Below are 26,490 nucleotides of genomic sequence, written 5' to 3' on the forward strand. Positions count from 1 at the left end.
GGCAGCGACGACGCTTTAAACAGAAAAAAACTGTCTCCCTGGCCCGGGGCCAGCGTCCCAGCCCCCCTCGCCGCCGCTGCGCCTCGCTCCAGCCAGGGAAAACAACTGCTCACTTCTCCTGCGTCCTCCCCGCGCGCTCCCTGCTTCCCGGCGGCCGCGGAGAGAAGCCCGGCCAGGGGGAGGCGCGGAGCGGGCCGGCCGCCCGGCCTTCCTCTGCCCTCGCTCCTCCTCTCCGCCTCCACTTGCTCCGGTCTCCGCTCTCCGGCCTCGGTTCGGGGCCTGGCTGGGCTTCTCCCGGGCCGAGAAGTTTCTGGGCTCCCCGCAGTCCATCCTCCATCTCTTGGCCTCGCACTGGGCCCCCGCCCGCGCCTGCCGTCCCCTCCCTGCCCGCTCCCTCGGCTCCTCTCCCTCGCTGCCCTCTCCACCCTGTCCCTGGCTCCCGGCTCTAGATCCCCGCCGGCGCCGGCCCCTCCTCGCCCCCGCCCGGGCGCGCCCCCCGGGGTCAGCGGCCCCGGATGCCCGGGCCCCGAGGGGCTGCTGGAGGCCTGGCCCCTGAGATGCGCGGGGCGGGGGCGGCGGGGCTGCTGGCGCTGCTGCTGCTGCCACTACTGGGCCCGGGCGGCGGGGCCGAGGGGGGGCCGGCCGGAGAGCGGGGCGCCGGCGGGGGCGGGGCGCTGGCCCGCGAGCGCTTCAAGGTGGTCTTCGCGCCGGTGATCTGCAAGCGGACCTGTCTCAAAGGCCAGTGTCGGGACAGCTGCCAGCAGGGCTCCAACATGACGCTCATCGGAGAGAACGGCCACAGCACCGACACACTCACGGGCTCCGGCTTCCGCGTGGGTGAGGGCCAGGGGCTCGGGCTGGGGGAAGCCGGGAAGGACAGGCGCCAGGACCAGGTGGGACACAGAGTGGAGCCTCATGCATAAAGGTGGGGAGCTGGGGGTACAGAGAGCAGAAATCTCGGCCCCGAGGGCATTAGTAGCTTGGGAGACTGCAGTCCTGAAGGCCAGAGTTGGAGGACTATGGAGGCCTGGCCTCTGAAGCTTTGGGTTAAGGTTGGGGCCTAGGATGGGGTCCTGGATGACACCAGCTTCCTGGAAGGTGTGAGTTCTGAGAAGGAGTGCAGAGGTTTTTCAGAGATATGAGCAGGGCAGAAAGCCTAAGGGAGAGAGAGAGAGAGAAATATTTTCCTGTCTTTTAAAAATGTCTAAAGCAGGCCCTGCCAGGAGTAGACACCTGTGTTTTCTGGGGGTGAGGGCGTCAGTCATTGGCAAAGTCTGAGAGGAGGGGGGTTGAGACCTAAGACATGGGGTGCAGGCCTGGAGGTGGGGACTGGTTTAGGTCCTCAGTCCCTCCTTTTCCTGTGTCTCCCGTAAACTCTCAACATCTCTCCCTCAAAGGTACTCAGAGTCTCCCCACCCTACCCCAGGCCCTTAGGACCTCCCCTTCAGCCCAGAGCCCACCCTCTCTACAGCTCTCTGTTCACAGGACCAGGCCTGGGGCTTGGGCCTCCTCCCCCAGGGCCTGTGGGCCAGGCTGGGGGAGGTGTCCCAGCAGTAATTACCCTCCTGGACAGGGTAATTAGGCCGAGCCCAAGATGGCACCAGCAAAACAGCCCCTCTCATATAGTCCCCTGCTCACTCACCCACTCCAGACCTGAGGAACCCTACTCCAGGGATTCACAGTTCCCAGGAGATGGAGGGGGTGTGTGTGTGTGTGTGTGTGTGTGTGGTCCCTGTGTGTAGGGAGCAAGATGAAGCTTTGGAGTGGCACACTGTGATTAGTCTGGGCCTTGTGTTGCTGTCTCCGTGTGTCTAAGTCACTGTCCAGGAGTGTATGGGAGTGTTTACCTAGTGAGCCTTGATGGTGTCAGGAGTCTCTCTCTGTGTGTGACCTGATGACTGTATGTGAGCATGTGTGTGCCTGGCCTCCCAGACCCACTAGCCATCCTGTGCAGGCCGCTGTCTCCATCCGTGCTGCCCACATCCCCCAGGCTCAGTGCCCAGGCCACAGTGGGCGGGTGTCACTGGGAGGTCACTCTCACCACTATGGGTGAGTCACTGGGAGGCAGGAAGGAGAGGATCCTGCCTCCCCAGGCCCAGGACACACCTCTTCTGCCCTGGGAGGCCTGGTCCCCAGGGGCCGGGCAGGATGGGCTGGGATGCTCAGCCCAACCCCCATGGCCAGGAATGAAGGCTGTCCCTATAAGACCCTTTCAGGTGTCCAGGAGAGCAACAAAGTCACCTTCTCACCCTGGGAAGTGAGGGCAGCCTTAGCGAAGACAGGAGCAGAACTGGAGCTTTCTCAGGAACTCAGGGCCCCAGACTAGAAGCACATGTCAGGTTTGACTATGTGACAAAGCAACAGAAAGTTCTCACCTCTTGCTCAGTCACACCTTCATTCATCCCCATGAACCTCCTTTGAGACCTAGAGCTGGGGCCCACCAGGCCCTGCTCTCCAAAGAGCAGAGGTAGATGGTTTAAGGTTCTGGCTGTGCGAGCCTCCCATGTCTAGGCAAGGACAAAAGCAGTGAGCAGGGGTGTGCCATGTCAGAGTTTAATCTGAGGGGGCATTCTCCAGGGATTATGGGATTGCGGACAGGTAGGAAGGAGGCAAGAAGCCATGGAGGGTCTGAGTAGCAGGGCCAGAGTCGGGAGGGACCAAGGCCATAGGAAGCAGGGGAGATGGGCTCATGGGACATTACTGAGACTGAAAGGTGGAACAGGCAGGAGCAAGAGGAGTGGAACCTTGAGGGTCACTTATGCACAGTGAGCCCAGGTTCTGAGGTACTGATTTCTAACAGTATCCCTGGTGTAGATGCCCAAGAAAGGTCCTGGAGGGGCCATAGTTGTATTCAGAGATGGGACATCATTTGCAGTGATGAGGTGGGGGCTGGAGGGGCAAGGTAGAAGGCAGGGGAGAGACAGCCAGTAGAAAGAGAGGCTGAGGCCTGAATTAGGGGGAGAGTGGAGGGAGAAGAGGAGGAGGCACTAGGGAGAACTCCCATGCCCAGGGAAGGCTCCAGAGGAAAGCCAGAGGAAGAGCAGGCTGCTCCCTCCTGATGGTCACCATCATTTGCTACTTCTCTGTGTGAACTGAACTGTGCTAAGCATTTGTACAGTTCTTGCCTCACTGAATGGACACATCTCCATGCACGAGGGCACCGTAGCAAGGGCAGGGGAAGGAAGTTGCTCAGGGTCACACATCTGGCTCACGGCATGGCTAGAATTTAAGTTAGAAACTTAAAACTCCAGAACCCACCATGGGTATAGGGTGTTGGGACCTAGAGAGGGCAGTTTCCATGTGTGTGATACATTTTCAAATCCAGTTTCCCAAGAAGGATGGAGCCAGTGGGTGACAAGGAAGGTGGGGGGACAGGACGTGGGAGAGGGGAGGCCTGTGGGCTGGGCTCAGCACAGGCCCTGATTCACCTCCCTCACCCCCAGTGGTGTGCCCTCTGCCCTGTATGAACGGCGGCCAGTGCTCCTCCCGAAACCAGTGTCTGTGTCCCCCGGACTTCACCGGGCGCTTCTGCCAGGTGCCCGCTGGAGGAGCTGGCGCGGCCACCAGCAGTTCAGGTCCAGGGCTGGGCCGGGCTGGAGCCCTGTCCACAGGCGCGTTACCACCCCTGGCTCCTGAGGGCGAGCCTGTGGCCAGCAAGCACGCCATCTACGCGGTGCAGGTGATCGCAGACCCTCCTGGGCCGGGGGAGGGGCCCCCTGCGCAGCATGCGGCCTTCCTGGTGCCCCTCGGGCCAGGGCCAGGACAGACCTCAGCAGAAGGTACTGGAGGATGGGCAAACCCGAGGGGCTCGAGGTGGGCGAGCATGGATATGACCAAACCCTGGCGGGGGGCAGCCCAGGAGAACCTCAAGGCTGCAACCCCCCTGACAAGGCAGCCCTGAGGCCACCGCATCCCACCCCCAGTGCAGGCCCCGCCCCCCGTGGTGAACGTGCGTGTCCACCACCCGCCCGAGGCCTCCGTCCAAGTGCACCGCATCGAGGGGTCCAACTCCGAAGGCCCGGCCGCGGCCCAGCTTCTGCTGCCGCACCCCAAGCCCCCGCACCCACGGCCACCCACCCAAAAGCCCTTGGGCCGCTGCTTCCAGGACACGCTGCCCAAGCAGCCAGTGAGTGAATCCACAGTCCCAAGGGCACCGCCCTTTGGTTTCTCAGGGTCTCCCTGCCCAACTCATTACAATTGCATAAGGGTCTGCAGGTTGAGGTCCAGGAGCGGGACAGGGAAAGGACCCCAGGAGGGAGGTGAGTGAGAGCAGGGCACTCTGTGACCTCACCCCCAACCCCTATCCCTAGTGTGGCAGCAACCCCCTACCCGGCCTCACCAAGCAGGAAGACTGCTGCGGGAGCATTGGCACCGCCTGGGGCCAGAACAAGTGCCACAAGTGCCCCCAGCTGCAGTGTGAGTGCCTGGTCTCAGTGGGGCTCCCCCACAGGGCCACCCATCCCATCCTCCTCCCACCTCTGCCATAGAAGTCTCCAGCCCAGTGGCCCCAAATTCCTCCCTCCCTTCCCTCTGGCCTCCCCCGTGGCCTCTTTTCCCTCCAAAGAGACCTGCAGTGTCCCCCTATTCCCCTGCCATGCTGTCCTCTCTCTGCAGACACAGGGGTGCAGAAGCCTGGGCCTGTCCGTGGGGAGGTGGGTGCAGACTGCCCCCAGGGCTACAAGAGGCTCAACAGCACCCATTGCCAGGGTATGGCCAGTAGGAGATTCTGTGGGCTTGGGGAGGGGCGGGCCTGTTGTGGGTGGGGAAGGTCTCAAGGTGGGCAAGGGAAGAGACAGAGTTGGGGTAGGACTCTGAGGGTCTTGGAACAGCTTGCTGTCACCTTATGGCTCCAGACTAGAGAAACCAAATTCTCACTTACCACAGACATCAACGAATGCGCGATGCCAGGCATGTGTCGTCATGGTGATTGCCTCAACAACCCTGGCTCCTATCGCTGCGTCTGCCCACCTGGCCATAGCTTGGGCCCCTCTCGAACACAGTGCATTGGTGAGACACAGGGTCCTTGGAGGTTACGAGGCACAGGTGGGAGGGGAGGAGCTCCCAGGATCGAGAGTCAGGTCAGAAGAGATCAGAAGGGGGTCATGCATTGACTGCAGGAGAAACAAAACTCAGAGAAGACAGGATCAGTGATCAAAGGGGTCAGAGGACATATGAGATCTTAGATTAGAGGTCATATGACATCAAGGCTTATATGAAGTCAGGGTCCTATAGATCAGGGGCTTAATGGGAAGGGGGGTAAAGTCCAGAGCAGCTAGAATCAGGGGTCAATAGTCTTGTAGATTTCAGGAGTCACATTAGCCACATGGGGATGGGCTAGAGAAGCAAGATCTGGAGCAGATGGACAGAGGGATGTGAGCAATAGTTGGTCCCAGAAGCCCATGCTGCCCACTACCCCCTGCAGCAGACAAGCCAGAGGAGAAGAGCCTGTGTTTCCGCCTGGTGAGTCCTGAGCACCAGTGCCAGCACCCCCTGACCACGCGCCTTACCCGACAGCTCTGCTGCTGCAGTGTGGGCAAGGCCTGGGGTGCGCGGTGTCAGCGCTGCCCAGCAGATGGCACCGGTATGCAGGGGGCTTGTAGGGTGGCAGGGGTGGGGGTGGGGTGTTTTCTGTCTGGAAAACACCCACTTTTGTGTCTGCTGTCTTGACCACAGCTGCCTTCAAGGAGATCTGCCCAGCTGGGAAGGGGTACCACATCCTCACCTCCCACCAAACCCTCACCATCCAGGGTGAAAGTGACTTTTCCCTTTTCCTGCACCCTGATGGGCCACCCAAGCCCCAACAGCTCCCTGAGAGCCCCAGCAGGGCACCACCACCTGAGGACACAGAGGAAGACAGAGGTCTGGCTTGATCCCTTGACCCTTGATCCACACATATGACCTCTCCGTCTAAGCCCTAACTCCTAATCCCTTTCCTGAAACACTGATCCTCCCAGACTGGACCCAGAAATTTGACCCTGGGGCATAGCCTCCTAAGCCTTGATCTGTAACCCAAGGACCTCAACCATTGCTCCTCAGACCACCAAGCAACACAGCCTAACTCCAGGAGCTATCTCTAGATCCTTGACCCAGAGACATGACTGTTGGACTCTTAGAGACCCTAACCATAGCCTGAAACAGATGTGCATGCCCATAATTCTTGCAGTTGGAGAGGCTGAGGTAGGAGAATTACAGGTTCAAAGACAGCCTCAACAATTCAGAGAGGCCCTTAAGCAACTTAGTGAGACCCTGTCTCTAAATAAAAAATAAAAATAAATAAAGGGGGGCTAGGGATGTGGCTCAAGAGGTAGCTCGCTCGCCTGGCATGCGTGCAGCCCGGGTTCGATCCTCAGCACCACATACAAACAAAGATGTTGTGTCCGCCAAAAGCTAAAAAATAAATATTAAAAAATTCTCTCTCTCTCTCTTTAAAAAAATAAAAAATAAATAAAGGACTGGGAATGTGGCTCAGTAGTTAAGCCACTCTGGATTCAATCCCTGGTACCAAAAAAAAAAAAAAAGGAGGGACTGGGGTTGTGGCTCAGTGGTAGAGTGCTTGCCTAGCATGCACGAGGCACTGGGTTGGATCCCCAGCACCACTAAATGTAAAATAAAGATATTGTGACCACCTAAAACTAAAAAATAAATATTAAAAAAAGGAGAGAGAGACCCTAAGCATACAGATATGACTCACACCCCAGTGTTTAATATCCCTATTTTTTTCCCTTTTAGGGGTGACCACCGACCCAGTGAGTATGAGAACCCAGGTGGGAGAGGCAGGGAAGGTGAGGGATTCAGGTAGGGTTTATGCTGCTGTCACCCACAGCCAGTGAGTGAGGAGCGGTCTTTGCAGCAGAGCCACCCTACAGCCACCACCTCTCCTGCGCGACCCTATCCAGGTGAGCTGGGCGCTTCAGGGAGCAATTCTCAGGGGCTAAGTCTGGGGTTGGGGGGAGTTAACAGCCTAGGCACTGGGGGGCAGTGAAGCTGGGGTAAGACCTGGGGGGACAAGGGAGGCTCAGTCTCTTAGGAGCCTTGGGTGCTGCCTGCAGAGCTGATGTCCCGCCCTTCACCACCTACTATGCGCTGGTTCCTGCCGGACTTACCCCCCTCCCGAAGTGCGGTGGAAATCGCCCCAACTCAGGTCACAGGTAAGGTCTGCTTGGCAAGGTCATGACCCCCAACTTAATTTCCGCACCCCCGGTCCCCCTCCAATCATATTGTAGCATTAACAGGCTAACACTTGACCAGGGCTGGGCTCTGGGAAGTCCTGGTGAAAGAGGGATTCCACCGCACCCTTAAATGGCCCAAGCAGCATGGTAGACAGTCTGAGAGCTTTCACTCATTTGACCTGTGTTTATTGAATACCTGCTATTTGCCAGCACTGTTGAGGTGCTTGGGATGCTGGGGGGAACAAAAATAGAGAAGAATTTCCTGTCTTTACAGAGCAGACAAAAACCAGATCAATCAGGGGGAAAAAAACACCTAGTATTTCTTATAAATGCTATGAAAAAATAAATCAGAGAAGGAGGAAGAAAGTCTGGGGGTTGTGATAATATTTAGGATATCAATGAGAGAAAACCATGCAGGGTTTTAAAGAGGATTAGAAATTCAAGAGGAGTGGGGAAGGGAGGGGCATGCAGGTTGAGGAAAAGAACATTCCCAGGGAAGAGAAGTTTGGGTAAAGGCATGGAAGTATGAAGCACTGGGTGGAGGAGAGAGAAACCAGACACAGATGGGTGTTTCTGAGCCAGGGAAAGCCCAGTGCGTGGAGGCTTGTTAAGAGGCTTGGGTTTGATGACACAGGCTATGGGAAATGTCTGAAAGGACTGAACATCAAAATAATTGCTAGCTCAGACTGAGCAATCCCTCTGTGCCAGGCACTGTCTAAAGAGTTTACAGACTAAATATCACTTAATCTTCTCATGCTGAAAAGTGAGCCTTGTTGCCTCCTTTTCCAGATGAGAAAACTGAGGTTGAGACAGTCTCAGTAATTTGCTCTAGGTCACACAACTGAGCCAAAGTCAAGCTTGTGTTGGCATGGGCTCCAAAGCCACAAGGGAGCTGTCAACCTGAAACTCTGAACCTAGATGTGCTCCTGGAGTTAGGGCTCAGGTGGAAGGTGGCTGCCCCAGGGCTGTGGGAATGTAAAGGATGAGGCACCTGGGGAGGATGTTAAGGAGACCTGTGGAGAAATACTCCAGGGGAGGAGAGCAGCCTGAAGAAGCCTACTAGTGGGTCAGGTAGGAGTGGGTCAGAGCAGAGGTCAACACCACTCCTGGGGTCATGATGGGGGTCAATGGGGGTGTGCTTGAGATGAAACTATTGGATCTTGGGATCAAAAAGAGGGAGGAAGAGGAAGCAGGGAATCCTGAGCTTGGTGACAAACTGGGTGAGGAATGTTCCTGCATCTGACCACGTGTGCACAGCTGTGATGAAAGTTAGGATTCCCAGGAAAGGTCTCCTAACTGCCTTGGGAAGGCAGGTAATCATCCATTCTGGAGTGGAGCACCCAGGTCCCTGGGGGAAGGGGTGTTGAAGTCACTGGTTAAAGGATATTGGTGTGATTGAGGCTATAGGATGACTGGGGAGAATGGGATTTCAAGCCCCTTGAGGAAGGATATTGGGACAACTGAGACCCTGAGGGGATGTGGTTTGGTTTCAGGTGACTGGAAGTCAGGCTCTTGGAGTGAATGGGAATGGAAGTATGAAAGGTCTTGGTATAAAGGTGATAGGGATGTCAGGTACCTAGGGTCCTTGTTTGGGACTACCTGGGATCATGATATGGGGGCTATCTGGGATGAAGTGTAGGAAATCCTAGGATTGAAATAGGGGTGTGCAGGAACCTGAAGTCACCTGGTGACCTGGTTTAGGTATCCGGGTCTGTGGGTCTGGATGTCAGGGTCTGCCCTGGGGCCGTGGCAGGTGAATGCGCCCTCTTTGCCCCCTGACTCACCCGTGCCTGCAGAAACCGATGAGTGCCGACTGAACCAAAATATCTGTGGCCACGGAGAGTGCGTCCCGGGCCCCTCGGACTACTCCTGCCACTGCAACCCGGGCTACCGGTCGCATCCGCAGCACCGCTACTGCGTAGGTAGGTGAGCGCCACGCAGCTCTGAGTAGGCGGGCGGGCGCACAGGCAGGTGGCTCTGCGGGAGCCCTGGCTCAAAACTTCCCTTTGATGTCTCCTGGCCCACCCGTCCTTCTCAGACGTGAACGAATGTGAGGCGGAGCCCTGTGGCCCGGGGAGGGGAATCTGCATGAACACTGGAGGCTCCTACAACTGCCACTGCAACCGAGGCTACCGCCTGCACGTGGGCGCCGGGGGGCGCTCGTGCGTGGGTGAGCGCCGTGGGCACAGGGGCAGTACTCAGTTTCTTGGGTGGAGAGCGCTCCTCTCCTATGCTCCGGTTAACCCTTCCTCCGCCCCCTGATCTCTTTTCCCGACGCCTTTCTCCCGCTCAGACCTGAATGAGTGCGCAAAACCTCATCTGTGCGGCGACGGTGGCTTTTGCATCAACTTTCCCGGTCACTATAAGTGCAACTGCTACCCAGGCTACCGACTCAAAGCCTCCCGACCGCCGGTGTGCGAAGGTGGGGACCCATCCACACCAAAGGGTGGATCCCAGATGTCTCTTCACCTGGGATGGGGGCGGGAGCCTGCAGTAATCTCTGCCCAGTTCTGAGCCTCTCAGATCGGGGTTCGGAAGCCCCAAGCATCCTGTTCTTGATTTGTGTTGGAGAGAGGCCTTCCAAGTACCCTGAGCGCCGGACCAGCCAACTTGTGCCCAGACGGGTCCTCCTCCTTTCTCCTGTGCAGACATTGACGAGTGTCGGGACCCTAGCTCCTGCCCCGATGGCAAATGCGAGAACAAACCCGGGAGCTTCAAATGCATTGCGTGTCAACCTGGCTACCGCAGCCAGGGGGGCGGGGCCTGCCGCGGTGAGAGCGGGGACTCGAAGGCTAATGGGTGGAGCCCTTCCCGGATGGGGCGGGGGCAGGACTAGGGGCAGCAAAAGGTGCCTCGTGGGCGGAGCGTCCTGAGAAGGGAGCGCCCCGCCACCAAGCCCAGGCGGAGATTTCTCGACAACGCGCATCCTACGGTGCCGCAGAGTCTGAAGCGAGCTCTCTACGCTGCAGACATCAACGAGTGCTCGGAGGGCAGTCCCTGTTCACCCGGCTGGTGCGAGAACCTTCCGGGTTCCTTCCGATGCACCTGTGCCCAGGGTTACACACCGGCGCCAGATGGCCGCAGTTGCGTGGGTGAGCTCCTGCACTCCCCGATTGCTACCCTCCAACAGTTTGGGCGCTGAAGCCAGGCATTGTAGTCGCCCTGTCTGTAAAATGATGGGTGGACGGGAGGTGACCAATTCATTCCCCAGGTCTTTTATTCAGTCAATCATTTTCTCAGCAAAGGGGCTGCAGAGTTTCCAGTAGGAAGTCTTAGGAGGCAGTGCTTGAAACTGCGTTTGCAATGCATGTCTCTTAAATTTGAAGGTAAAAAAATATATCAAACACAGGGTGATGGGCACCCCTGCACTAATGTTTACTGTGCACCAAGCCGTGGGCTAAGGGTTGGGATTCAGAGGACCGAAGACACAGACTGTACTAGAGCTGGGAGCTTGGAAGGAGCTGGGATGCTCCTTGGAAACCAGCACTGGACTGGGAGGAAGGAAACCTGAGTTGTGTTAAAGGACCGATAGGAATTAGTAGAGCAAAAAACAATGAGAAGGAACAGAAGCCAGACAGTAGTGGAAGAAATGAGAGTAGTCTCCTCAAAATGGCCATAAAATGATGAGACATCAGAGAAATATTGGAGCAGATTAACTGGGCATGCTGGTTAGGAGACAAGGTGAAAAAAAGAGGGGAATGAGAGACCCTCTAGGTATGTGGTTTGGTAATTCAGTGGATGGTGCTGCCCACTAGAATATGATACCTAGGGGTAGACATATTTGGGCAGAAAGATTCTGAGTTCTTTGTTGGCCAAGGGGAATCCAAACCCATGGGCACCCTGTGCTTCTCTACCGGAGATGTCAGTAGAGGCTAGGCCATGTGGGTTGGTAGTTTGGTAGTCTTGGGCCATACATACCCATGACTGTGGACTATGGGAGTTATGGAGTGTTGAGGCGAGGCTTGTTCAGTCAAGGAGGGTGAGCTGGGTAAGGGGAGCATTTGGCAGAACCTGGTAGACACTGATGCACAGGGGCAGGTAGAGGTGAGGGAGAAGGAATGGTAAGAGGATTCATGATGGAAAGAGGGACGGTAGGTGGACTGCAGAGCACCATTTAAAAATCTGGGGAAGCCAGGTGTGGTGGTGTATACCTATAATCCCAGGCTGAAGCAAGAAGATCAAAAGTTGGAGGCCAAGCCAGGCACCATGGCACATGCCTATAATCCAAGTGTCTTGGGAGGCTAAGAGGATGAGTTCAAAGCCAGCCTCAGCAATGGCAAGGTGTTAAACAACTCAGTGAGACCCTGTCTCTGAACAAAATACAAAATAGGGCTGGGGATATGGCTCAATGGTTGAGTGCCCCTGAGTTCAATCCATGGTACCCACCTCCCGCCAAAAAAAAAAAAAAAAAAAAAAAAGGAATGTTGGAGGCCAGCCTCAGCAACTTAGTGAGACCCTGTCTCAAAATAAAAATTAAAAGGTCTGGGGATGTGGCAGGGGTTAAGCATCCCTAGGTTCAATTCCTGATACAAAATAAATAAATCGTTGGGGAAACCTAGAGCAGTATGAGGAGAAGGGCGGGGAGGGTGCCTCTTTAGTGAGGGTCTGTGAAGGGTATGAAGGCCTGGTCTTTTTGGCATCAAACCTAGCCAGGGGCCCTGAAAGCTCTTGGCTTGGCCACTGGCACACGTGGGAGCTGGCCTCAGCTCAGGTACTCCAGGCCATGAGCAGGAATGGAAAAAGAGTAGCAGAGCTCAGAGACTAATATCATCCTGGCCCTCTGACACCCCTGTGTCCTACAGATGTGGATGAGTGTGAAGCTGGGGGCGTATGTGACAATGGCATCTGTACCAACACACCAGGCTCCTTCCAATGTCAGTGCCTCTCTGGCTACCATCTGTCAAGGGACCGGAGTCACTGTGAAGGTGAGGGGTCCTAGAGCTGGGGCGCTAGCTTGTCCCTCCCTATCCCAGGACCCTTACTGCCAGGTCTAGTCCCCATCCAGATCCCAGATGTGGTATGGGGCTATGGAGCCTCCCGGGGCATTGAGGGAGGGGTACTTTGGCAGCTTCAGCCCTTGAGACTCCCCACCTCCTTGTTCTCCTACAGACATTGATGAATGTGACTTCCCTGCGGCCTGCATTGGGGGTGACTGCATCAACACCAACGGCTCCTACAGATGTCTCTGCCCCCAAGGGCATCGTCTGGTGGGTGGCAGGAAGTGTCAAGGTATGAGGGATTGGCTGAGGGCTTCTGAGGGGAGTGGCAGGGTGCAGTAATCCCCCAGATACACTGGCCTTTCTGTCTTTCCATCCATCCATCCATGCATCCTACACTCAGCTGTCCTTCCATTCTTTCACCTGAATAACAGAATAACAGTAATAATGACATTAGTGCTTCTGTGATGCTTACTTTATGCTAGATGTGTTAGTCCAATTTACCAACTCACCCATACTTGTGTTCATCCTCAAGAGATAACTGAGCACTTACTGTTTGCCAGGTTCTGTGCTCTGTACTAAGTACTCAGCAATGACCAAGGGCTCCCAGCCTCCAGTGGTGGTGGTGGTGGTGGTGATAAACTAATTTTCAGCATTAGAGTGCAGGGTGTCAAGAAAGTTCTGGACTAGCAATCAGTGGGGAGATGACCATTGAATTGAGACTTGAAGCATAATAATAGTGGTTCTCAGACAAAGGCATTGGATGGTATTTCACCCCCCAAGAACAGTATTTGCAAAGTACAAAGATCTGGAAGTTATGTTTCAAGGAGAGCAATACTGATATCCTGAGCATGGAGTTGGAGGGAGCTGGAGGGAGCTGGAGGGTGATGGGACTGAAGGGTATTCGGAGAGCAAACTGAGCTGAGTTAGGACTTCATTCTGTTGTCACTGGGGGACATTGAAGGATGACAGCAGTGAGTGTACCTACCCACCTATGTGGACCAGAGGGCATCTCTCTGGAATGTACTTGGAAATCAAAGTGGAAATTCAGGTTCTGAATTTCAGGTCCTCAGGGCACACTCCAGGGAAGGAGGCAGTGGTTCTTGTCAGAGCCATTTCTATCCCTGCTTCTTGCTCCCTTTGCTCCCTCCAGACATAGATGAGTGCAGCCAGGACCCTGGCCTGTGCCTGCCCCATGGGGCCTGTGAGAACCTGCAGGGCTCCTACGTTTGTGTTTGTGATGAGGGCTTCACCCCCACCCAGGACCAGCATGGCTGTGAGGGTGAGTATCCTCCCAGTTTTCTCCTCAGACTAGACAACTCCCCTGAACTGCAGCTGGCCTTCAGAGATGTCCTGATCCCATCCTCCTGAATTTGGGGAACAGAAAGATATCTCTCTTGCCTGGGGGAGCCAGACTTCCAAGGGCCTGAAAACCATGTGGAGGAAGGAACAGGGCTCTCACATGGTGCTAAAGGGGGGCCAGGGAAAGTGGGGGACAGTGATGTGATGGGTGGGCAATGTAAATGTGGGGGGGTAGTTTATCTGCATGACTCTGAGCTGCCTTCCCCCTCAGAGGTGGAGCAGCCCCACCACAAGAAGGAGTGCTACCTTAACTTCGATGACACGGTGTTCTGTGACAGCGTACTGGCCACCAACGTCACCCAGCAGGAGTGTTGTTGCTCACTGGGGGCCGGATGGGGAGACCACTGTGAAATCTATCCCTGTCCAGTCTACAGCTCAGGTCAGGAGCCGGCAGGCCCCTTTCCAGAACCTTAGTTTGTGCATCAGGAAACCAAATGGGGAAAATGGCTCCCTGCTGGATAGTTGGGAAATGTGGTGCTGGCTCTGGCCAGCAGACTCATACTCAGTCCTCCTTCCTTCCCTCCCTGCAGCTGAGTTCCACAGCCTTTGCCCCGACGGAAAGGGCTACACGCAGGACAACAACATTGTCAACTATGGCATCCCAGCCCATCGTGGTAAGCCCCAGCGCGGCTTCTTCCACCAGGTCGGCCCCGCCGCCTGGCCCCCAGGCTTGGCTCCCAGGTGCTGGCTTGGCGTAGGGGTAGGCGGCGCCAGATCGGCTCTGCGCACACATCAGGCTCGCCCCCACCCCTGTACTCCTGGTCCTTCACTCTGGAATGGTTGGAGGGAAAAACTTCTCCCGCGGGGTTTGGCTTTCCTCCCTGCGTGAGCCCCGCCCACCCCTTCCGCCTGCCTGCGGGGCCGAACAGCTTAGAGGTATAGGCGGCTGGGCGCCCATGGTTGGTCACCCGCAGACATCGACGAGTGCGTGTTGTTCGGGGCGGAGATCTGCAAGGAGGGCAAGTGTGTGAACACACAGCCTGGCTACGAGTGCTACTGCAAGCAGGGCTTCTACTACGACGGGAACCTGCTGGAGTGCGTTGGTGAGCCAGCTCGCCACGGCGGCTCGGGGGAAGCGGCCCGGAGGCCCGCAAACCTCCCGCCTGCAGGTCTGCCCCTGGCATCGGCACTTTTTCTCCCTGTAGATGTAGACGAATGCCTGGATGAGTCCAACTGCCGGAACGGAGTGTGTGAGAACACGCGTGGCGGCTACCGCTGCGCCTGCACGCCCCCGGCGGAGTACAGCCCCGCGCAGCGCCAGTGTCTGAACCCCGAAGAGATGGGTGAGGCCCGGGCCGGTCAGCTGGGGAGAGGGAGGGGGCGGGGCCCAGGCCGAACTGTGACTGCCACCCCCACCCATCCCCTCGCTGCCTGTAGACGTGGACGAATGCCAGGACCCGGCAGCCTGCCGCCCTGGCCGCTGCGTCAACCTACCGGGCTCCTACCGCTGCGAGTGTCGCCCGCCCTGGGTGCCCGGGCCCACCGGCCGCGACTGCCAGCTCCCCGAGAGCCCGGCGGGTGAGGGCGATGGGCCGACTCCAGGGCCCTGTTCATAGGGTGGAGCCCCAGGGCCTCCACACCGGCTTGGGTGGGGTGGAACCGAGGACGGTCCCTGCCTCTGGTTCCTCGATGACGGCCGGTTCCCTTCGCAGAGCGTTCCCCGGAGCGGCGCGACGTGTGCTGGGGCCAGCGCGGAGAGGACGGCATGTGTGCGGGCCCTTTGGCCGGGCCTGCCCTCACTTTCGATGACTGCTGCTGTCGCCAGGGCCGCGGCTGGGGCGCCCAGTGCCGCCCGTGCCCGCCGCGAAGCGCCGGTGAGCTGATGAGGGGTACTCTGAGGGCGGTAACTGGGGTACACCGACGACGTCGCTCACCTCACCCCACACTCCCAGGGTCCCAATGTCCGACATCGCAGAGTGAGAGCAATTCCTTCTGGGACACGAGTCCCCTGCTGTTGGGGAAGCCATCGCGAGGTGAGTAAGGCCTAGAGGGACGAGGCCGGGTCAGCACCATCGGCAGGGGGCGATGTTGACATCGGAAATTCCACTGGTCCTCACAGACGAGGACAGCTCGGAGGAGGACTCCGATGAGTGTCGCTGTGTGAGCGGCCGCTGCGTACCGCGGCCAGGCGGCGCGGTGTGCGAGTGTCCCGGTGGCTTCCAGCTGGACGCCTCGCGCGCGCGCTGCGTTGGTGAGCTGGACAGCGGGGCCCGGGGGCGGGGCGGCGGAGGGGCGGAGCGGTGCCCAGCCGGAACTGGAAGCTAAGCGAAGTCCGCACCTGTCAACCACCTGCAGACATCGATGAGTGCCGAGAGCTGAACCAGCGCGGACTTCTATGCAAGAGCGAGCGCTGCGTGAACACGAACGGCTCCTTTCGCTGCGTCTGCAAAGCCGGCTTCGCGCGCAGCCGCCAGCACGGGGCCTGTGTGCCCCAGCGCCGCCGTTGACACAACCCATGGCCTGCATCTCACGCTGACGGGTTTTCATTGACATTGGGGGTGAGCTCGGTCTCTTATTCCTGCCTCAACTAGGGACAGGGACCCAGGAACCCTCTGGGGCCCACAGACCCCTTTCTGCACCCCTAGACCCAAGGGTGCCCATTGTGGCCCGGTCAGGTTCACTGCAGATACCAGTCTGCAGGGTGCTGTCGGTCTTGCTCCCTGAGGATGATTCTTAGACGCTGATAAATCAGATCATGCCTCTTCAGTTTACTCGCGGCTTTGAAAGCAAATTGATGTTCACATCTACTGCTGGTGGGGACTGCACAAAGCAGCACCAGATCCCAGCTACCCAGAGGGGCTAGCTGAGCTCGGGACAGGGGTGTGAAATAGAATTTATTGTGGCTCTGATTATGTACACATGAGATGTGCCTGGCCAGGCCAGCCGGGCTCACATGGTTTGTACAATAAATACATCCGCGGGGCCTGCTCTCCGTGGCTGGGAGGGCTACCCCAGAAGTTCAGTCCAGCTTTCGTGCTCCCAGCTTCATGGGGCCCTTGGCTGCCTTCTTCTCTGCGCGTTTGGCCTCCATCTCCCTCCGCCGGTCCTCACGCTTTTTCCGTGCCAGCTCGGCCTTGACCTGCCCTGGAGTCAGGAAGGGGAGGCAGGCTGAGGGCTGACCTGCCCTGCCCTGAACCCTAGTCTGTCAGCCCTCCAGGGGAAGGACTTACGGCTCTCAGTCTCCAGGCCCTCCCAGTTGTCCTCACCCCATGAGTCCGATTCTGGCCTGGGCTGAAAAGGGAAGTGCGGGCTGCTGTGGGGGCCAACTCCTGGCTGAGTTCCACCCCGGTCTGCACCCTCAACAGACCCATACCTGGGTGCTAGAACGCACAGACAGGGCAGCAAAGGGGTCACCCTTGTCGTTGGACTCTGGGCCACCCCAGTTATACTCGCTGGCCAATCTTGTGCCTTCAGGGGGTGGCTCTGGGGAGCTGGGTTCCTGCCAGCCCTGCTCCCAGGAGCCTTCAGCTTCCCAGTTGCTCCAGTCTGACTCAGGAGATTTGTGTTCTGGGGGGCTGACCTGCAGAAGGGTGGGAAGGAGAGGTTGGGCCTGCCCAGAGGCAGGAGCCAGATCCTGCCCCACAGACACACTCTGCCTGACCCAGCTCACCTGTCCAGCTATGCTTGCTTGGCCCCTGGTACTCCAGTCATCCTGCTGGGCCAACACAGACTCAGCCTCCTGCTGCAGTATGGGAAGGAGAGGGGCATACCAATGACACACCCAGCCCTCCAAAGGGCAAGTAAGCGGGCCCAGGCCTGTCCTAGACATGAGCTTGGCCCTTTGGTCTTTTACCTTCCTTCATTTCCTTCCCTGTCAGCCAGATGGGAAAACTGGCCAGAGCTCTGATACAATTCACTCAGAGCAGCACCACTCCCTCCCCCGCCCATCCTCAGCCACCCCTGCAGCATGCCTGGTCTGGTTTTAGAGGAGGGTATATGGGGGACTATCCTTACTCACCCCGGGCTGAGTGGGCACTGGAGTAAACAGTGGGCACACAGGAGAGTAAGAAGTCCAGCAGGCAGCCTAACCACTGCCTGCCCTGCCTCTCATCTGACCCTGCTCCTGGAGACCCCTGGGATTGGGGAGGAGATCAGCTGCTGTCTCTGACCTACAGTGGCCAACTCCATGAGGTCTACCTGTCAGGACTGCTGTGCAGATAATACAGGCTCAACTCCAGCCAGGCCCCATATGTCTGGATTGGCAGCCTGCGGCTCTCTGGGGGTCCCCTGAGAGCCTCCTCAGCCCCACTAACCTCCAAGCTTCCCCAGTCCTCATCATCCCATCTGTCAGCAGTACTGCTATCCTCTGTTGTGTCCTTGTCCTCCTGTGTCTCCCAGCGGTCTGAGGTTGTAGAGGTGGCAGAGAGAGGTGTGGGGGCTGGGGCAGGATGTCCTAGAGAACAGAGGCCCCGGGGCTCTCAGAGAGGTCTTGGGAGAGGACAGAGGTTGCTGAGAGGAAAGGGATACACGGAAGGAAGGGGCACCAAGGAAATCCACAAGGAGACTAGACCCCATTCCATCCCCTATGTCCCCATCACCCTCCTGGGGGAGCCAGATAATAGCTGGGACACTCACCCTCAGGCATTGGTCTCTGGGGCACATTGGTCTCAGCCTGTGTAGCCATGGGGTGTGCACGGATCAATTTAGAGGTAAGTGAGGAGACTCCAGTCACAGCCCAGCCTGCCCAGCTGGCTGCAGCTCCTCCCATCCCAGGGCTGGAAGCTGCATGGACATCCTTCTCTGGGCAAAAAGAGAAACAGATATGGGCACCTCAGGCTCCACAGGGAGGTGATAGAAAGGCAAGTACCCTAACAATGACTTGTAACCGTCCCCTCCCTATTATAGGCGGAGGTCTTCCCATCTGTGAAATGGATGCTCCAGTGGAGGTGGGACATGCCAGATGACAGGCAAGGACATGGAAGTGGGGGAAGAGGGAACACAAGCATGGCCACTCACCTACTTCTGCCAACTGGGTGGGATCCTCAGACACAGACTCCAGTTTGGACAGGAAGCTTCGAATGGCCTTGAAGGCCTGTGGGATAGCAAGGGGCCAAGCTGGGGGCTCCAGGGTTCCTGAGAGCCTACCAGGCTGGCTAGGGCTCAGATATAACCCAGAGTCCCAGCTCCAGGGCCCAGCCCCAGCTATGCCTCACCTGGTCCCGCACAGATTTTTCAGGGTCCACAGTGAGGCCACACAGTACAGGCAGGATCTTGTGGGCACAGTCGTTCATTGAGTAGAAGTTGTGAGTGGCAGCAAAGCCCAAAACACCCGCAACCCGGGATGGTGCAAATGGGTCCTTGGTGGCCCGGCTGAAGGCGGAGGTGAGGACTCTGTGTCTGGTCTGGAGTAGGGCAGGGGAGAGAACTCCTAAGTATAGAGTCAAAAGTGGGACCCGGAACCTCCAGATCAGGGGCCAACCATGGGACCTCCAGGGTCTAAAAATGTGTATTTATCAAAAATAGCTTAAAAGGCACAAATTGACCTAAAACTCTGGATCTGGGTTTCTCCTCCTAGAACCCTGGACTCCTTTCTGCCTCAGGGGAAAGAGGGCCAGAACAACAGCCACCCTGAGGCTAGAGCATGTGCCTCCCTTCTTCCCTGCCCTGCTGATCCCACTCATTCATTCCTGTTACTGTCTGGGCACAGCAGGTGTCACATTTTAAAACTTGGGGGATGCACACAGGTTTGGGGCTAAGCCAACCTGGATTCAGATCCCAGATTCACACCTATGCACTGTGTGACCTGGCACAACTCACTCCACCTTTAGGAGTCAAGACACTGAGGCTAGCAGGGCTCTCTGGGAGCCTTCATGTGGGAGACGATGAATGACCACACACACAAGGTTCCTGGCTCGAGAGGAGGCCATGGTCCTATGGCAGCTGTAGGACACTCACACTGGCACTGAGGTAGGAGCCAATTTTTCCCAGGCAGACTGTGGTGTTGCAGCGGATTGGGCCCTGTTCATCCTTGGCCTGCAGCCGGGCAAAGTGCTTCATGAGCTCCACGTTGAGGTTGGCTTCATTTAGCTTTGGGGCCAGGAGCAGCATGGACTGTGGGGTGAAGGCAACAGTAGGTATTGTGGGCCAGGACAGGAATGGTCTCCTGGGCCACTGGTGGTCCCTGGCTCTTAGCAGACCTGCCAAAGCCCACTCGGCCTGCTCCTGTCCCACCCACTATGTTGAGAAAGGGGAGCTCCCCGTTTCCTGTCCCCTATACATTAAGATCTCAAAAGTCTTGTACTCCTGTCTCCCATCTCTCTCCTGCCTGCAGTACACTCAGGCTCTCACAGGAACATTCCCCACAGTGTACCAAACTGGCTTAGGCTGAGGTCACCAATGAACTCCAAGTCACTAAATTCAATAGTCAATTCTGTCCTCATCAAACTTGATCCCTTAGCAGTTTTGATAACCCTACCACCACCACCAAATTCTCCCTCTGCTTTGAAATTTTTGTTTCTGGTCTACCAGGAAAGGAGTCCTGGTCCTCCCCCCAGCCTCACTGGCTGCTCCTTTTGCTGAGATCTTAATCTTTAGACACCCCAAAACAAATCCTTTGGCCTTTTTTTTAATATTTAACACTGGGCCCTGTAATCTCACCTACTTCATGGCTTTAAATGTCTCTCTGTTAGCTGATAGCTCCCAAGTGTGCACCACTTGCCAAAACTTCTTGCCTCAACTTCACAGCCAGCTCAACAGCTCTACCTGACCATCGAGCAGAGTTGGCCAAGCCAGGGCCCAACCGCCTTCTACAAACCTGCTCCTCACTCAGACCACAGCACTGCTCTGTTCTACCCACCACCGCATACCTTGCAGGTGGGCTTTGCTGGTCTCATTCCCAATGAATACAGCAGGTTTCCACCATACCAACAAGGCCTGGGCACCCACCCAACATTATCCTCTGACTTCGCCTCCTTCAGCCATCTCCTTTCAGCCATGCTAAACCGCTTACTTCTACTTCCTACTTCTATAGTCCAGGCAGCTTCCAGACTCCAGGCCTTTGCACCTGCCGTTACTTTTGCAGGAGACACATTTCTTCCCCATCTCCTCCTGGGTTGAATCCTTCACCTCCTTACTTTCAAGGGATACTTCCTAAGCAAGGTAGTCCCTTTTTAAAAACTGTAGACCCTCCTCTCCCCACTCTTTTCTGATGTGATATATATTTTCTAATTCTATTTCTTGTCTGCCAGGCCCATTGTCTGTACCCCTCAAGGGAAAGGGGCTTGGGCTGCCTTGTGCAAACTGCGTACTAACCCAGGGCACAGGATGGGCACAAAGAAATGTTCAGTGAGGTCTGCTGAAAGGACTGTAGGTCACACCTGCCACATACCACCACTGGCTGCAGGACAGCCTCCATAGCCTGGACCAAGCACAGAGCACATGGTAGTACCTGCCCCACCTATAATCTGCTTAGACTTGCAAGCAGAAGCCATGGCCTCTGTGTCCTGTAAACAACCCCCTCCATGCCCTGGAAAACTGGAGGTGGTTACTCTTTGCCTGGCCATACCTACCTTGACTGTCTGCTCCCGGATGGCAGGGTTGGTATCCAGAAAGCCATGTACAACATGGGGAAAGATCTGGGTGTTGACTGTCGGCTCATCAAGGTATTGGATAAACTGCTCCATCTGTAGCCCAGGAGGGTGGGGGGTAGTGTGTGTGGGGGAGAACACAGCCAGCCCTCTCTCGCCCCATACAGGTTTGGAGCCACTCTGGTTTCCCACTATCCACCCCTGGCCAGCCAGGTTAGCTTATTAAGCCCCATGCCTGTGTTTGACCTCAAGAGGCTTGATGCAGAGAGGGATTGGGACCTGAGAGCCAAGAGTTCTTCCTGGCTCACAAGAGTCCCCTATCCTAGGCCCCATCAGTCCTATGTAATGTTCCCAGTTGCCCTGGGTTGGCAGGAGATGTATCTCCACTCATCCCAGGGTGACCACATCAGAAGATGGGGTGGCACCTGAGCCCTGTAGCCTGGGCACTCCTGAGATTGCCAAGGAGCCCTGTGATCCACCTCATGACAGCCTGGCCTCCCTACTCCCTCATCTCTGGAATGTTCAGGGGAGGGTTTTCTGGGGTCCCTTTGCAGCCAGGAAAGGGGCTCCAGCCACCTGCTTGGAGCAGGAGGTAAGGAAGGTGTCTCTCCAACAACCAGGGTGGGTCTGGGTGGGTAGACCATGGCAGGGCCTGGCCAAGGCCCCTACCTGCTGCAGGAGGCGGATGCGCATGGCGCGGTCGGTGGATGAGAACATCTTGACCACCACAGGAATGATCTTCTGCTGATACTCCTCAGCACTGAGGAACTTGCCCACCTGAGGATAGGAGGGAACAAGTGTTTAGCCACAACCCCAGGGCTGGATGACTTCACAGGGCTCACTTGACTTACTCGGTCTCCCTACTGGTTTTCCAGGGTAGGAAGGAGGTGACACCAGAGTAGAGGCATCAGGCATTTCCCCAGCAGCTCCTCTGCCCCTACCCCAGCTTAGTTCTGCCCCTAACCTTTCAGGTTCAAGGCCTCTTTTAGGAAGCTGATGGAAGCTGTGCCCCTCCCTATGAACAGGTGTCTGAATGTCATATGTAAACAGAATTCTGCCTGTGATTTCTGGGGATTCCAACTTTACAGGACTTGATAGCTGGCTTTTCTACTTCTAGCAAGTTCCTTCAGGGGAAAAGGATGTCCTGGGGATGGGGCAGGTAAGGGAAAGGCAGGTGACCCTGAAAGGTGGGGTGGGGTCTCAGGAAGCAGGAGGAATCCAGCCCCAGAAGTCACCTAAGTAGTTAGGAAAGAGGAGAGGAAAATGGGGTGATGGGCAGGTAGTCCCCAGAGCCCTGGGAAAATGGTTGCACAGATCAGGCTAGGAGAGTCTGTCTTAGGAAAGGAGGAAGGGCCAAGCGCCCTGAAGCAAGGATCTGAGGATCAAGAAATGTGGAGGCACAGGTTCTTTGCTCTCAAAGGGCAAGAAGTCCCCACAGTCTCCCTGTAGCTGCTCAGGAGGTCCTGGCTTGCTGAACCACCAGGACGCTGGCAGAAAGCCACCTCATATGGGTCTTCCCTGACCAGGCTGCCTGCCCCAGGATGCCCCATAGGGCTGTTTCCAGTCCAGGATCATCTCTTCGGCAGTTTGGATATACCCTGCCAGCTCTCTGGATCCCACAGGTCTTGAGGCTCCAGGCTTTCCAGGTCTCCCCTCAATTACCTTGAAGAGGGGTGTGAGGACCACAGCCCCAGCGTTGCCAAACTCGAAGGCAGTCAGCAGCTGAGGCAGCACCTTGTGCCGACAGAAATCCTCAGGGAATGAGTCCAGGCTCTTGCTCAACTCTTGGAAGAATTTTTGCTTCTCGGCCGGCTCTTTGATCTAGGGGAACAAGGACAAGGCACAGGGAGGAAGCCAGCCTGGTCACACACATTGCCCAGTCACAAGTGAGGACAGGAAGTCACCCCCAGGTCTGAAGGGACAAAAATAAAGCTGTGGGCTCTAGAGCCCAACTGCCTAGGCTCAAAGGCCAGCTTTCCTGCTTACTTGCCATGTGGTTTAGGCAAGTTCCTCCATCTGTAAAATGAGTTAATAACTCTATCACCGCATAGGGTTGTTCTGAAGATTCAACTGGAAAATGCACATAAAAGCTGTCAGCACAATGCCTGGCACACAGCAGGGCCTCCAATGACTGTCCTTATCTTGGCCACCTAACTTGCAGCTGCTAGAAGAGCAGCCACTAGGGGCATCATACCCTCGGTCAGCAGCAGTGACTGCTCACAACAGCCTAGATGGGAAAACACTTTGGGAAGGGCCATGTGAGGAGAATTCCACCTAACACAGTGCCTGCTGCCCTCACCCACCCCCACTTCCCCACCCCGGCCCAGAGGCAGCAGGGCTCAGCATTTCCAGTGGCTTCTTCAAGATGCAGTTCAGTTCCCCATCCTCCAACAGCCCTCCCTGTCCCCACCTAAGCCAACATTCTCCACTCCATTCCTTGGAAGTCTGTGGAAGTGTCTGTCGCCCTCCTCCCCTGTCCTGATTCTCAGCCACCTCTCTGTGTTCACCACACATGACTGGGCCAGAGCAGGTGCAGAGAGCAGACCTCCCTCCTTCATTCCGTGTGACTCTCCCTTTACACAGGTACCAATGGTGAGGTTCAGAGGTGAAGCACAGGGTGCCCTCCTCACATCTTCCCATGAGCTGGTCCCTCTGTCTGGAACACTTCCCCCAGTTACCATCCCTATGGCTCCCATGTTCCTGTCCTTCAGGTCCTATTTCAAATGTCATTCCTAAGAGAGCTCTTCCCTGAGCACCCCATCCCCTCTATTTTCCTGCTAGCAAAGAGAACTGCCTAAAACAGGGACATGGCCTATTAACCCCTTGCTCGCTCCTTGAGGGCAGGTCTAGATCTGTCTTTCCCTCCCCACCCCACTCCAAGCCAGCATGGGGCATGGCACCCTGGGGACCAGAGTCAGGAAGTATTGTAGAGTTGCTGGAGCAACAAGAACAGTCACTAAGGATCTGCTGTGTCCAACATGCACAGCGGCCCTCTATGTTCCACAGTGGTGCATTCAACCAACCATTGATAACAGACATTAAAAATTAATGTGTCCATATTGACATGTAGATTTATTTTTGTCATTGTTCTCTAAATGATACTGTATAATAACTATTTTCATAGCACTTTCATTTTATTAGGTGTTATATGCCATCAAGAGATGATTTTTAAGAATGTGAGAGGATGTAAATAAATCATATGTGTAAATACTATGCTGCTTTATATAAGGGACTTGAGTATTCTTGGATTTTGGTGTCCTTGGGAGTCCTAGAACCATGGATATCATGGACATCAAAGACGACTATGCTGTGTACTTCCCACGCTCCTGTGAAGTAGGCACTATTACTAGAGCTAAACTTCAACAAGGGGAAGCCAAAGCAAGGAAGAGTTGGAGCCAGAGTTGCATCCAAAGGGCCTATTTGTATAGTCCATGCCTGTCTTCAAAGGGTTCAGTTGTGAGAGAACCTAAAAGTGGGGTATAGGGCAATTATAGGAAATGTAGGGCCAAAGCCTAGGCAGGTGGGGGGCTTACCTGAATCTCTTCCAAGAAGAGGTTGGTCTCCACAAAACGGTTGTTCATGAAACCACCAGGTGCCTGGCAGTTCTGCAGAAAGCGGGCTGGGTTGGGACGCACCTTAGGGTTGGCTCCCACCAGTTCGCAGTAATGGGGCACCAGGGATTTGGGGATCTGTAGGATAAGACTCAGTGTCAGAGAAGGGGTGGTTGGTGAAAGAGCAGAGAAAGAGCAGCTGGGGCAAGGCAGACAGTCAGGGGCTGGATACTCACCTTCCCAGGATTGCGAAGGGCAGCCGCCCGAGGTAGGGGCCCATTGAAGACTTCCCAGATGAGGCAGCCCAAGCGCCACATGTCTGCTGACCTGTAGCAGTAATCCAGAGCTGCTCAGAGCCCTACCACCCATTAAGGCAAAACTCATCCTGCCATGGCAGGTCCTGGCTGTGTCCCTCAGGTGACCCATCAGCCTTAAGCAGCTGGTTTCACTATCCCCATTTAACATATAAAAAAAACCAAGGTTCAGAGAGGCAAGGACATCTGTCCTGGGTCACACAATTTTCAAATTCAGAACCACCCAATGCCCAAGCTTGTGTCCAACCTGCCCTACTACTATGGAGCCTCTGGTAGCAGTCCTGGGACCCTGATACTCTCCCAACCAAGCAACAACGGACAGGGGAGTGCCAGCTAGTCTAGAGATCCTGAGGCTACAGGAGCCTTCACAACAGGACAGACTGAGGTATGCCGCCGCCAGTCACCCACCACTTCTCTCTGACCGCTCTGCCGCTGTTGTCAGTCAATTCCGGGGGGTCATACTGCTCAAGTTCAGGGATCCCCTTGCGGGGTGGTCCCCCACCATTGCCCTGGGCTGAGTACATGTAATCCAGGCCCCCAAGTTTCCACTCGCCAGCTCGGTCCACAAACACAGCAGCCATACAGACGTTATTGTGGATAAGATTGCAGTCGTTGACCAAGAAGCTGAGGGCTTTCACTATCTGGTGTAGCCCCCAGGACAACTCCTGCTCCTTCAGGCCACCAGCATCCACTCGAGCCTTGAGGTACATTCCCAGTGGGGTCACAGCCTCTGTCACTACATGGAGGCACTTTTCTGTCTAGGGAAGGAGAGAGGGATGTCAGGGATGAGTTAGGGAGAAGAAGGGGAGATGAGGAACAGAGACAGTAGAGAAGCTCTAACTCTGGGGGTGCTGAAATCCAAGGGGTAGAAACCAAGGGACAGAGTGAAGACAGCAGTGGGAGACTGGGAAATGGTGAGAACAGAGATAAACAAACGCAGTGCAGGTACCTCCAGCCCATCGATATAGGCCAGGATGTTGGGGTGCCGGAGAGTTTTGAGGCGCTTGAAGGCAGCTTTGGCCACCTGGGTCTGCTCTTCGGCGCCAGGCTTCACGTCGTACACGAATATGGACACCAGGCTGCCTGTGGCCTGGAGGACAGAGAGGCCAGGGGGTGGGGGCCAGGCTGACCACTCGGCTGGGCCTGGGTCTCACCATTTCGTAGATGGTCCCCGGAGCAGAAGAAAAGAGACGCAGGCCAGGTCTCTCCCCTGGTCAGCCCTTAGGGACTCGGCCGGGCTCACGTGACCCCTACCCCGTCTGCCTGTCGGTCCCTCGGTCCTTCCGCCCGCCACGTCGGCACTGCCCGAGCCCTCCCGGCCCGGCCCGTTGCCCCGAGCCTCCGCCTCCACGTCAGACCCGGCGCGACGCAGAGGAACCGGCGGTGCGCAGCAGACGAGGCCGAGGTCTGCCGCGGCCTGCAGAGCCGGGCCGCACTCACCTTTTTGCGGCCGCGGTGCAGGACCCAGGGTCCGGGCGGGCTGCCTTCAGGAGCCTCCGGGCTGAGCTCAAACGGAAAGTCCCGGACCGGGTCCCGGGCAAAGAACCACATCGTCCCCGCCGCCGCCTCCGCCGCCGCCGCGGGCTCGGGCGCCTCCGCTCCGGGTCCTCCGGCCGCCCGAGCCGGGGCGG

General features: G+C 56.5%; 2 protein-coding genes across 10 annotated transcripts; one reads left to right on the forward strand and one right to left on the reverse strand.

The window, feature by feature from the left end:
* Nucleotides 1-18,431, forward strand: Ltbp3 (latent transforming growth factor beta binding protein 3). Of its 4 annotated transcripts, XR_011708500.1 has the most exons (29): nucleotides 1-837; nucleotides 3,444-3,779; nucleotides 3,924-4,126; nucleotides 4,311-4,416; nucleotides 4,615-4,707; nucleotides 4,885-5,007; nucleotides 5,423-5,581; nucleotides 5,674-5,859; nucleotides 6,730-6,746; nucleotides 6,824-6,896; nucleotides 7,050-7,148; nucleotides 8,966-9,091; nucleotides 9,208-9,339; nucleotides 9,463-9,591; nucleotides 9,818-9,940; nucleotides 10,139-10,261; nucleotides 11,972-12,094; nucleotides 12,279-12,398; nucleotides 13,260-13,388; nucleotides 13,680-13,847; nucleotides 13,999-14,082; nucleotides 14,383-14,511; nucleotides 14,614-14,751; nucleotides 14,846-14,986; nucleotides 15,121-15,282; nucleotides 15,361-15,441; nucleotides 15,528-15,659; nucleotides 15,764-15,966; nucleotides 18,314-18,431. XR_011708500.1 is itself a non-coding variant. In XM_027944191.3 (28 exons), exons 1-28 carry the CDS (start codon nucleotides 516-518, stop codon nucleotides 15,913-15,915), a joined length of 3,909 nt encoding a protein of 1,302 aa, XP_027799992.1. In that variant the 5' UTR covers nucleotides 1-515; the 3' UTR covers nucleotides 15,916-16,179. The 4 variants fall into 4 exon arrangements, 3 of the variants coding, with proteins under 3 accessions (XP_027799992.1, XP_071472164.1, XP_027799993.1); XM_027944191.3 differs by lacking the exon at nucleotides 18,314-18,431 and having other exon boundaries at nucleotides 15,764-16,179; XM_071616063.1 differs by lacking the exon at nucleotides 18,314-18,431 and having other exon boundaries at nucleotides 5,426-5,581; nucleotides 15,764-16,179.
* Scyl1 (SCY1 like pseudokinase 1) lies at nucleotides 16,284-26,490 on the reverse strand. 6 transcript variants are annotated; one of them, XM_027944195.2, is made up of 17 exons: nucleotides 26,300-26,490; nucleotides 25,809-25,949; nucleotides 25,268-25,617; nucleotides 24,782-24,872; nucleotides 24,528-24,683; nucleotides 22,657-22,815; nucleotides 21,664-21,771; nucleotides 20,977-21,090; nucleotides 19,364-19,519; nucleotides 18,622-18,810; nucleotides 18,425-18,500; nucleotides 18,044-18,208; nucleotides 17,722-17,861; nucleotides 17,079-17,147; nucleotides 16,782-16,988; nucleotides 16,639-16,699; nucleotides 16,284-16,552 (listed from the first exon to the last, which is right to left on the reverse strand). In XM_027944195.2, the coding sequence occupies exons 1-17, from the start codon at nucleotides 26,408-26,410 to the stop codon at nucleotides 16,428-16,430; spliced, it is 2,418 nt and encodes an 805-aa protein (XP_027799996.2). In that variant the 5' UTR covers nucleotides 26,411-26,490; the 3' UTR covers nucleotides 16,284-16,427. The 6 variants fall into 6 exon arrangements, with proteins under 6 accessions (XP_027799996.2, XP_071472166.1, XP_027799995.2 ...); XM_071616065.1 differs by having other exon boundaries at nucleotides 16,782-16,954; nucleotides 17,070-17,147; XM_027944194.2 differs by having other exon boundaries at nucleotides 17,079-17,150.

This window comes from Marmota flaviventris, chromosome 9 (genome assembly GCF_047511675.1).
Source record: "Marmota flaviventris isolate mMarFla1 chromosome 9, mMarFla1.hap1, whole genome shotgun sequence".
Classification (NCBI taxonomy): domain Eukaryota; kingdom Metazoa; phylum Chordata; class Mammalia; order Rodentia; family Sciuridae; genus Marmota; species Marmota flaviventris.